The sequence below is a fragment of the Setaria italica genome, chromosome IX (assembly GCF_000263155.2).
Source record: "Setaria italica strain Yugu1 chromosome IX, Setaria_italica_v2.0, whole genome shotgun sequence".
Lineage (NCBI taxonomy): Eukaryota > Viridiplantae > Streptophyta > Magnoliopsida > Poales > Poaceae > Setaria > Setaria italica.
Window position 1 is genome coordinate 42,086,616 of NC_028458.1, and position 12,049 is coordinate 42,098,664.

The window sequence follows — 12,049 nt, forward strand, 5'->3', positions numbered from 1 at the left end:
TTGGGCTTCCAGCCCCTTAAGTGTGTGACCCTATGGGTTCGGATACGTATAGACATGGCCCGAGTACTCCTACTCGGCCCAATAGCCGGTAGCGGCCTCTAGCAAGACGTGCCAACTCCTATACGCACACGAAGATCATATCAGACAAAGCATCACAACATAATATACATGCTATTCCCTTTGCCTCACGATATTCGGTCTAGCTTCAAGCCGACCGCTCTTTCTCGATCCTGTGATTCGGAATCCCTTTGTAGGTTAACTCTTAACCGTACGTAGCATGGCCATGCATTTTCGGATCCGATCACTTGAGAGGCCCAGAGATATATCACTCCCAATCAGAGAGGGGCAAATTCCATCTTGATTGACCATGTCTCATAGCATGCTTCTTGACAAACCCGAAAGCTACCTTTATAACTACCCTATCACGGCGTAGCGTTTGATAGCCCCTAAGTATGTCGATCGACATCTTGAATACATGCGACAATCTCAGGTCTAAGGACAAAGCGTATATGTTGTTTAAAGAGAGAACTACTTCTCGTGTTGGGTCAGTCCTAGCACATGTCTCCACATGTGTCCACATTATTAGTTCAACATCTCCATGTCCATGACTTGTGAAACATAGTCATCAACTAATATATGTGCTAGTCTAATATTCATGTGTGTCCTCACATGAACTCCGACTAGGGACAACTTTAGAATAACCATACAAGTAAAGAGTTTCACATAAAATTCACATAATTGCAAATCAATTCAAGTAGCCTTCAATGGATATTCAATGAACACAATATACAAATCATGGATACAAATGGAATATCATCATCTCTATGATTGCCTTTAGGGCATACCTCCAACAACAATCAAGACAAAGGATAGGCGTACCCCACTCGGACTAGTCAAGTATGTGTATGGAAAACTACTCGAGCCATACCGAGTAGAACTCTGTAATAGTACTCGACTAGGATTTGGACTTGTAACCCTGTCCTCTCGTGCATATAAGGGCGGGCAGGGACCCCCCCTAAAATAGAACAACTCCAGTTCATCCAAGATCAATACAAACAAACACACAGGACGTAGGGTATTACGCGATCTAGCGGCCCGAACCTGTCTAAATCGTGTTCCTTGTGTCACCATTGATTCCTTGATTCTCGGCGACCCTTATAGCACAAAAGACCACCTAGGGTACCCCCTAGGCGGGTTGCCGGTCTAAAACACTGACAGGATATGAGCCCGAAACGTGCCTAGGGTGGTACCAACTACGACTGACTCGAACGACCTGTGCTGGCCGTCCAAGGCAGGGTCGAGCAACTCAGAGGTCTGGTACCCCTGTGGACCTGGGTGCGCCGCCATACCTACAACACAAGTATTGAAAGAAATAAGGAACTGAACACGTAAAGGAAATATAACATTGCATTACGTTACATTGCAAATAAACAGTATAACTTTACGGTACATACGAGTCATTACAAATAGAAGGGTCCACGATAAATATTACAATACGTTATGTCCTTGTCCACAACAACAAATAAACATTACATTACATTACCTAAGGACGACAACTCAAGTTACAATAACACAACTCAAGATAAACAGTACATTACATTATTAGTTATTAGATGCAGCTTGGGTGCTCGCACTTCCATACGTCGTTGCTAGGCAGTTCTTATAGGTGTGATCGGCTTCGTGGCACTTGGAGCATAGACGGACATCAGGACCTGCTTCAGATTAATCCATGTCATTACGGATACGCCTGTTCCCGCGTCGCCCCACTCCTTGGCACATTTCTGGATCAGGATCAGGAATGTAGCGAGCGACATTTCCTGGATTATTGATAAAGTCTTCCAGTATACGATATCCATAAACCTCGTTCCTCCAAGTTTGCCATATGGTTTCTTTGAGAAAATAGTCCGGCATGAAACGACAGGGTTAGAGGCCTCCCGCCTCGAAGCATGCAGCAATGACATGGATGCAAGGCTTGTGAAGCAACCTTGGCTTGTGGCAAGAGCAAACACACCCTTCATTCCTGAGGATGCATTCATGTGTGTGTCTCTCGCGCCTCCCGCCCATTCGAACTTTATCCCTGCAAACAACTTTGAATTGGCGTTCCACGGCTCCCACTTCTTTCACACGATGCAAATGAGCTTTCTTAATTGCTTCCTCCATATACTCTGTCATCTTGCCAAATATTACGTGGTTGTCGCGCATTGAGTTATCAGCCAATTGGTACCTTTCCCTGAAATACTTCATGGTGCGGTAAAGGTAAAATTCCACAATACCAACAAGGGGCAGGCCACGAACACCGCGCAAGACCCAGTTGTAAACCTCAGCTAGGTTTGTCATCATTATACCCCACCGTGCACCTCCGTCATCAAAGAGTAATGCCCACTTTTCCTTCGGTTCATTCTCAATCCACTGTGAGAAGGTCTTGATGGATCTTCCCCGTCTTCGCCTGACATTTGGACCGTTGAGCCCGACGTCCTCCAGAGATACAGGTTGGTCGGCCTCACTATTGACCACCCTCTTCGCTAGTTCTTCGCATTGCTTCTTTGTGAGGTCCTCAAGTTTCTTTGTGTAGCCTACCTCGTATCCCAACATCGACGTCCAACACAATAATGTTCTTCACCCTCTCGAGGAACCAGTACTAGCTATCTCTAGACTCCTCCATAAAAGTGATCGCAAGCGGCAACACCTGAAGAACTGGATATGCTTTCAAGTCGTAGAAACTCAGGATTTCTCTGGCAAATGGTGTGCAACAAGGCAGGAAGGTTGTCGTAGGATGCTTCGAATGTACCCCACTTTATCTCAAGCGCCTTCTGCTCAGCACGGTAAGCTTTATTGTAGCTGATCTTGTACTTGAATTTCTTCCCCCTCATCAGCCTCTCCATTTGGTTCCCGAGATGCTACATCATGTTCTGCATCTCCACCTTCTTGTTCTTCGTAATCAAGTTCTTCGTTTTCACCCGCATTACTATGCACATCTTCTTCCGCTTCAACTTCATCACCTCCGACTTGTTCTTCAATATGAGTGCTAGGTCCACCGTTCATGAAAAATTGGATATACCATGTGATTGGTAAACCTCTTCTTGTGAAACCATCTATGTAAGCCCGATACCTCTGAGTTTCTTCAAGCGGAACCAACTCCACAAAGTTTATGTCCGGTCATCTTTTCACTACAACCCTCACAGACACATCCGCTTGATCTCTGTCAACACCTAAGTCCCTACAAAGCCTCTTGCATATGCCCCCCAAGTTCTCTCTCTTGCTCTTGGAACACACTTGGTGAAACAGGGGAATCCACTCAAATCTACCCCTTCTAGACCATATTTAACCTCCCCCGACTCATAGTACACTTGAATATTTACACTATCCGACATGCCTGGCAACATACATGAAACGGGCAGTCCAAGTTAATCTCAGCACTATACATAAGTTAAATACAATAACAACCTCAATTGAATAAACAAACAACTATGTAACACTAAACCAAGCTTACTAACTAACTTTATCATAGGCATGCACCACAACAAATAAATCTAATAATGTTACCGAAAAACTATATTTTAATACCTACCCAAAAAATCATAATTTACTAACTATATTTATCACAGTGATTTACCAGCACAAACAAATCTAATATTGTTACCGAAAAACTATATTCGAATACCTAATCAAAAAATCATAATTTACTAACTAGGTTTATCATAGTCATTTACCAGAGCAAACAAATCTAATATTGTTACCTAAATCTACAATGCAATACCTAACCAAAATATCAGAATTTACTCACTATATTTATCATAAGCATTTACCATAACAAATAAATCTAATAATGCTGACTCTATTTTACTGTATAAGCTAAATCAGTTATACTAACCAAGCTACATTTTTCTATATCTAAATACAGCTAAAAGTTTCTCAGTCTAGATCTAGATCCACTACTATTTCTAAATCTCAGATCCACTAATATTTCTAAATCTAGATCTAAACTAAACTAAACTAAACTATAGTTAACTAAACTACGAGATTAAAAAGATTTTTTACCTGAGAAAGAGGGAAGAAATTCCTTCCCTCTTCTCTCCTCCTCCTCCTCTCTTCCCTCTTCCTCCTCCTGCTTTCCTTCTTTCTTTTTCTTCCCTCCTCCTCCTCTCCCCTCTTTCTTTTTTCTTCCCTCCTTTCCTCTTTCTCTGGCTCGCTGCCTGGCGCACTGGTGCGGGGGAGGGGAGGGGCGCGGGCGGCTTTGAAGGGGCGAAATCGTAAAAGAATATAAAAATAAAAAAATGGCTCGCCACACGAGCCATTAACAGTAGAAGCAGAGCTCCATCTACGTACATTCGGCCCAAGCCCACCGAGAACCTTCATTATCCACTAAACACCCCCCCCGCCCCGGGCAGCGCCTCGCTCCCGGAATCGATCCCCTCGGCAGCGCTGCTTCCCCCGAGGCCCCGACGTGCGACTGTGCGACGCCGCGACGGCCGCCAGGCGCCACCGCGCCAGCGCCTCGCGCCCTCGCCGCGGTGCCGCCTCCTCCTTCCACTTGGACCCTCGTCCTTCCCTTCCTAGCGCAGGACGCCGGCTCTGAGGCCCAGGGGCTAGGGCAAGGACGCCGGCTCCCGCAGTCGCCCGGCTCCCCCGGCCCCCGACCCGCGTAGTCCGCTGTCCGCCACGCAGGAGCGCAGCGCGTACCGCCGACGAGGGCTATTCCGACCTTGTCAGCTCGCCTCCTTCCAACGCCGGTACTCCACCACTCCCCTTAAATTCCTACCTTTCTTGAATGCTTGATTTGTAGTTCGTGGTATTAAATCTTCTGTCCATGCATTATAATCATCTGTACCTAATGATTAGTGTCGAATCGTTGGCTATTGATGTTCAAGTATTTGTTTGCAACTATTAAAATGAATTATTCTCTGTTATATTTTCTGTTTTCTTGGAACATTTGTTTTCTGAAGCTAGAATAATTTCCTCCTTAACTTATATTTTTATTGTTTCATAAAAGTTTCGTTCTAAGTGAAAAGGTGGAATTGATACTGATGGCTTAGTATTTGGATTTTGTCCTTTTGCTTCAGGGTTGAAAATATGTCAAAGCGAGGAGGTGATTACTCATCTAGCTCAAATGAGAAGCAGAAAGCTAACAAAAGTCATGGTATGATAAGTGTGTTGTTGTTTCACCCTTTTATTTCATGTATTTACACAACTCTGTTATATCACAACGGCCTCTCCTTTACTAGGAAATTTTGATCTGGATGATTCATCTCACAAGGAATTTGACAGCCTTGATGCCAAGGTAGAACTGCATACAGAAGTTGTGCAAAAATTATCTGAAAGTGTTGTCTCACTGTCATTCATTGGTAATAATACAAACTGGCTTCCTATATTTGCATTTGATCATCAGTTTTAGCTTTCTATAATAATGATCATTTCCAAAACTGAAATTAAAATCTTGTGCAGGAAAAAATGAACATTATCAATACACAGGCCTTGTTATCAAAAGTAACGAATACTCTAGTCGTTTTTTGACTTCAGCAACTGCGATTAGATGTAAGCAAGGTGGCAGAAAGCGTAATATGGATGTGTTGGTTGGTGCTCCCAATTTTTCTGTACTGCATTGCTAGCCTGTTTAAGGTATTGGTGATAATTCTGTAACCTGTTGTCTTGGTTTATCATTGCAGGTTCATGTGAACCTTCCAGATGGGCAAATGATGAGGGGGTACTTAATGTCACTTGATTTTGACTACAATACTGCTGTTATCGGCTTTGGCCCTTTCCATGTTTTTAAAGAAGCAAGTCTGGATCAGCCCGGGGAAGTTGGATATATTAACACTGTAACAGCTATATGTTGCGACAGTACAGGAAAAATAAGGTCCTCAACTGGGGTAGTGACTAAGAAATCAAGTGAACTTTATGGTCAAAAGCTTATTATGTCCACATGTATTATTCCTGAGGTGCACTGCTGATTTCTCTCCTTATGCTCTTGAAATTGTGGAAATAAATAATTGTGTTGTGATATGATTGGCTATGAAAAAATCATTTTCTTGTGGGCTTTATTTTGTGCTATAGGTTTAGCATCACCCTTTTTTTCCCTTTTGACAGTTTGGTATTGGAGGGCCCCTTGTCGACTCTGAGGGAAACTTTGTTGGCATGAACATGTCTCAAGTGGATAATGAAGGGACTCTATTCCTACCAAAGGAAACAATTCTTCAGTCGATTGTACCATTATTTTTACCTAGGTATGTTTGCTATAATTTCATTCTTACTTGTTCAAACAGAGGAGGGACTAGGATTTAGGCGGGGCACAGAAAACCTAAGTTCGAAGCCCAACCAGTAACCAATAGTCTCAGGTCTACTCTGAAACGCATAAGTCAAGAGTCAAGACGGATGCTGTTGCACTGTCTATGAGTATTGCTGCAAGCTGGGCTGTTTGAGGGACTGAACATGGTTCTGGCACCTGTTTTCTCCCCTTAGTAATTCTTCTTACATGCAGTATTCGGAGCATTGTTTTCGCTGAAACCTGTTGGGTGGTGAGTCGGGCCCATAATCCCCTAAACAGTTTAGCATTCAAGTTTGATTAGACTGTCGTGTTGGATTCTAGTGAAAATGGTACCAGTGTTTACTGGCTTTATCGGTAATCTCGTGAGAAAGAAAATATGTAGAACTGTATCATTTTTTTTAGAATTAGAACTGTATCATTTTGCCTAGCTTAGATATGTTCCATGATCTATTTTCCTTTGGAAACAGTACCTTTGTGGTGGGGCAAGCATCCTGCTGCAGGGCTAGTATCAAGCAAGGAAGTGATAACCAAATTGAAAGAAGCACGAGTGAGATATGTAAATCTTCAACTCTTGTTGTTCTTAATTCAGAAGGTGAGAATAGTAGTTACTCGTGAAGACTGCTAATGTGTACTGTTGTGAAATTCACTTTTATTAAGTTTAATTTAATGAACGTTTGTAGATTCTTCACCAGTGGCGCAAGGTGCGTTTCGTGGTGCCCTCTGTCCATAAACTTATTCTGTATTTTAACTTATACATAGACCAAGAAGACATTCAAATGATTAAACCACCCTCAGTTATTATCTCTTTATGCAATATGTATACATGTGAACAAAAGTAAAAAGGTGGATAAGTATTAGTGATTAAGAGTTTAAGAAATAATGTTTTGCAGTATGGAATACCAAAACTATTAAAAAATACCAGTACTTATATTGCTATAGTAACAAATATCGTATGTGCCAACTGCCCACTATGTTGACAAGCTGTATGAGAATGTACTTATTAAGCTTATGCCTCCCCTCACCATCAAAAAGAAAAAGGTAGAGGAAGTGACAAGAGCCCAGAAACGAATCAGAAGTCTTCTGTATCCTCTACAAGTGATTCAGAAAGCGAATCATCACAAGGTGAATCAAAGCTGGGTCACTTCTGATGCTGTTAGATTATCATTGCTGATATCGTGTTATACTGTTATTGAGTATTACTAATACATGGTCATTACTGATTGACCTTGTTGCACCAGACACCAGTGAATTATCGAATTCACCCTTGCCGGATAATGGTGAGTAATTTGCCTTCAGTTTTGCAAGCCATTAGTTAACCATAGTCATTAATCACTTCACCTTGTTGCACCAGAATTCATGAAGGCTTTTACTGACGATCTACTATCCCGTGGTTATCCCCTGCCAAAAATGCTTGAAGGTGAGTTACTGCTTTTGCTTCTGCTGACCGTTCTTCTGTTGCACATTTTTAGTCTTTTCTAGCACACTCAATTGTTGTTCTATGATTCTTCAACCAGGAGGCATGGAGTTGCGTAAAAATTTTGAGGAGGAATTTGCGGGAGACATATGGAACAAGCTCACAAAAAAAGTTGCTTTAGACACATCTTTAAGTGTTGTCTCACTTGCTTCATTCCGTGGTGATTTTGCTGTTATAAGATCATATTACTTTCCCATATTTACTTCTTTTATTTTAATTTCAATACCATGATTGCAACAATGATCTTTGTAGGAGAAACTAGGTTTTTTGCTTGCACTGGTGTACTTATAGGCCGCCACAAATCCATCACAAGAATCCTGACATCAGCGAGTTTGGTTAGATTTGCTAATAAAAACGAGATTGATGGCAGCTTGAAGGTTTGTACTGCAAATCATTCTATACCCCTGCTTGTTTATTTCATATTTTAATTCTAACTTTGTCATTCATTGCAGATTCGTGTGTTACTTCCAAATAAGAAACATGCCACAGGGAAACTGCAACATCATAATTTACATTATAATATTGCTGTTGTCAGCATCAGGAATTTCCATTGTCGTCGAATAGCAAAACTCCACATTGAGAAGCCAGTTTATCCTCTCAATGATAATCAGGTAGTAGCTATAGGGCGTACCTTTGATACAGGAAAACTCATGGCAACACGTGGGGTGCTGACTGACAATTCAAGCAATCTTGTCAGCGAAGAACATGGAATCTGTACTTGTAAGATCACCAAGGTACACTGCATTGGTTTCTCTTGTGGTGGAATTAGTTGTTGCATCTAGAATTTGAGTAATTTAATACATTACATCTTTATTGCACTAAAAATGTCATCCTCACGTGTGTTAATTTCTATTCTTTTTGTTTAAGGCTGGGATTGGAGGCCCCCTTATTGATTTATGTGGGAATTTCATTGGCATGAACTTCTATGATGCGAAAAGAACTCCTTATCTACCAAGACATATAATTCTGGAGCAATTGAAGGACTTCGATAGAAAAGGGTATGCCTTTCATTTATGTAGTTTTTCTTGTGGTATATTCATGTACATAATATTATGGTTTAAGGGAACTGCGCTAGTGCACTATACTTATCGACGACTTGTGACCGTTCCCATATTTTCTACTTGAATTTTTGGCATTAGTACCATGAACTGGAAATCGTTTTCTAGGTCAGTTTGGCTGTTCTATCTTGGTTGTTAGTACTTAGTTTGATGCTCATGTGCAATGTCAAGCATTTTCTTCAATATACCACTCAGTGCTGTTTGAACATAAAGCATTTGATTTGAACTGATGTTGCATGATTTCGATCCTCTTCATAAAGGGGGTTTGTTGATATACATAGTCTTGCTGTAAATTCTCCCAAGCCTATGATGTTGGCTTAATAACTGAGCATCATCAGCCACATTAGCCATATCCTTCTAGTTAAGTTGAAATGCTAAGCTGCTTCATTGAGTGACCAAATCTATATGTTTTGGTTAAGCAAGTATCTGAATTATTTGATGGCAACTATTTTTTGTTTATTCGTAGGTCTGCTGCTGCTAAGATTAACGAAGACGGTGATCCAAATAGGTAGGTATTATTTGACAAGTCAATACCATTTTCTTGGTTTGTTTCGCACAAATAATTCAGTGATTTTCATTAATACATTTTATTCGACATCAGATTTTCTGTGCCTGGGCCATATTGGTGGTATCCTTCCCTTGCCCCGCGCTTTATTTATGAACGCAGGAGAAAGCATTGAATTATCATCGATGCCCAAGTCCTGATCCTCCTTGAGCTGGTTGTCAGGGTCCTAGCGTGGAGTATTGAATTGCTTGTTAAACTTCAACTCCCTTGTGAAAGATGTAACATGGTTCGACCTCTACCATATTTCAACTGGCCTGCGTGAATTGCATGTGACATACATCCTGAGTCAGCACATACTTTCTGGGAAAGGGATGCGACCTGAATGTTTTTTTCCTGTGGTTATCAGATGAGGACTTCAATCGCCTTATTTGTGGTTCTATTATTAGTTCGTTTGTCTGTAAATATAAATCTGAGAATGGCATGAGAACCCACTACTGGTGGTAGTCCTAATTGATTGATTCTGAGAACTCTGAAAAAGATTATTTATGCCTTGTGTTTGTGACTATATGCACAATATTCGCTGATCATTTTTTTAATGATGCCGTGAAATAGATTGGTCGTACAGGACCACCTTTGTTTCCACGTGCAATTTTTCTCTCACCATTTCCGGGCTAATCGCGCTATCAGACCCTCACATCCTCAGCCCGCCCCTCTCGCTCGGTAGTCCCAGCATGGGATGGACGTTGGGGAGGCTGCCGGGGACGGCATGGTGCAAAATTAGCACTCTCTAGGCCTCCTTGGGAAGTATAGGGGCGAGCAGGCCCGACACAATTGATTTTCCTCCCGTCCGCTTCCCTCCCCAGGCAGGGGGAGAAAAACATTCCTCTAGCTTCGGCTGTTTGGGACTCCCGATCCCATCCTCACGTTGTGCTCTACTTCCGGTCACTCTGCTCTGATGTTTCTGCTCCCGGTCGCTCTGCTCTGTTGCTGCTGTGGCTGGCTGCTGCTGCTGTAAATATCATCATACAGATATGTTGGAGGTATACCCTAGAGGCAATCATAGAGATGATGATATTCCATTTGTATCCATGATTTGTATATTGTGTTCATTGAATATCCATTGAAGGCTACTTGAATTGATTTGCAATTATGTGAATTGTATGTAAAACTCTTTACTTGTATGGTTATTCTAAAGTTGTCCCTAGTCGGAGTTCATGTGAGGACACACATGAATATTATACTAGCATATGTATTAGTTGATGACTATGTTTCACAAGTCATGGACATGGAGATATTGAACTAATAATGTGGACACATGTGGAGACATGTGCTAGGACTGACCCAACACGAGAAGTAGTTCTCTCTTTAAACAACATATACGCTTTGTCCATAGACCTGAGATTGTCGCATATATTCTAGATGTGGATCGACCTACTTAGGGGCTATCAAACGCTGCGCCGTAACAGGGTAGTTATAAAGGTAGCTTTCGGGTTTGTCAAGAAGCATGCTATGAGACATGGTCAATCAAGATGGGATTTGCCCCTCTCTGATTGAGAGTGATATCTCTGGGCCCTCGAGTGATCGGATCCGAAAATGCATGGCCATGCTACGTACGGTTAAGAGTTAACCTACAAAGGGATTCCGTATCATAGGATCGAGAAAGAGCGGTCGGCTTGAAGCTAGACCAAATATCGTGAGGCAAAGGGAATAGCATGTATATTATGTTGTGATGGTTCGTCTGATATGATCTTCGTGTGCGTATAGGAGCTGGCACGTCTTGCTAGAGGCCGCTACCGACTATTGGGCCGAGTAGGAGTACTCGGGCCATGTCTATACGTATCTGAACCTATAGGGTCACACACTTAAGGGGCTGGAAGCCCAATTCGGATCTGATCCGAGTTAGATTAGGTTTAGAAGTACTAATGGGCCTCGGACCCAGAGGCCCGTCAGGAACCTCTATAAATATAGGGGTGGGCGCGCCCTAGGGTTTACACCTTTTGGCGAAACACATCTGCCGCGCCTCCCACGCCCTCGCCTGTTGCAACTCGCGGATCTAGCAGTCCGGCTTGCGATGCTTCCTCCCTGCACATGTGGATACCTTGGAGGTGTTGCGCCTGCAGCACTCGAACGAGCCGCCGACGAGCCACGACGAGCCGACGACAAGCCGCGGCATCGGGGGCGATCTTGCTGCACGTGGACGAGCTGCTGAGGAGCTGCTGGACGTTGACGTGATCGACTACGTACGACTACGTTGATCGACTACGTACGACTACGTGATTGTCTTCACTGCATCGACGCATATCTACATCTTCCGCACCAGTAGTGCGTCAAGTGGTAATCCCGTGATCCTTATACGGCAGTTCTTCCTGGTTTTACGCGGTAGAAATTTTGATTTGCGCTAGTGTAGCCTACCTCGTATCCCAACAGTGGTATCAGAGCCGTAGCTTTTTAGTTTTGGATTCGGGATGTGTGCATATGGAGATATGCGAGTTTTCCGTTTGATCTATGTCCTGGTTTCGTGCCCTTGCTGCAATAGTAGTGTAACGACATACTCCTACCGGTCGGTTTCCGCCATCGAAGTTAAGTGATACACGTAAATCTAGTTGCAGTGAGCGAAGATCAATATAATTGGTCGAATCGAAATCCAGGGTCATACGCCAGACGCATTAGATGTGCAATAGTAGATGAGATCTACTGCCGGGGTCGGGATTTTTGCCGTATGCGTATGCTTCGGTAAATCAGCCGTAACT

General features: G+C 42.7%; 1 protein-coding gene across 3 annotated transcripts; it reads left to right on the top strand.

The window, feature by feature from the left end:
* Positions 1–4,383: 4,383 nt before the first annotated feature.
* LOC101776474 lies at positions 4,384–9,864 on the top strand. Of its 3 annotated transcripts, XM_004983921.4 has the most exons (17): positions 4,384–4,730; positions 5,061–5,137; positions 5,223–5,342; positions 5,443–5,570; positions 5,664–5,936; positions 6,085–6,221; positions 6,730–6,854; positions 6,943–6,963; positions 7,295–7,384; positions 7,501–7,539; positions 7,614–7,679; positions 7,777–7,896; positions 7,989–8,113; positions 8,189–8,470; positions 8,604–8,734; positions 9,261–9,302; positions 9,396–9,864. In XM_004983921.4, the coding sequence occupies exons 2-17, from the start codon at positions 5,071–5,073 to the stop codon at positions 9,472–9,474; spliced, it is 1,845 nt and encodes a 614-aa protein (XP_004983978.1). In that variant the 5' UTR covers positions 4,384–4,730; positions 5,061–5,070; the 3' UTR covers positions 9,475–9,864. The 3 variants fall into 3 exon arrangements, with proteins under 3 accessions (XP_004983978.1, XP_004983979.1, XP_004983980.1); XM_004983922.3 differs by lacking the exon at positions 6,943–6,963; XM_004983923.3 differs by lacking the exon at positions 5,443–5,570 and having other exon boundaries at positions 4,385–4,730; positions 5,223–5,278.
* Positions 9,865–12,049: the final 2,185 nt, after the last annotated feature.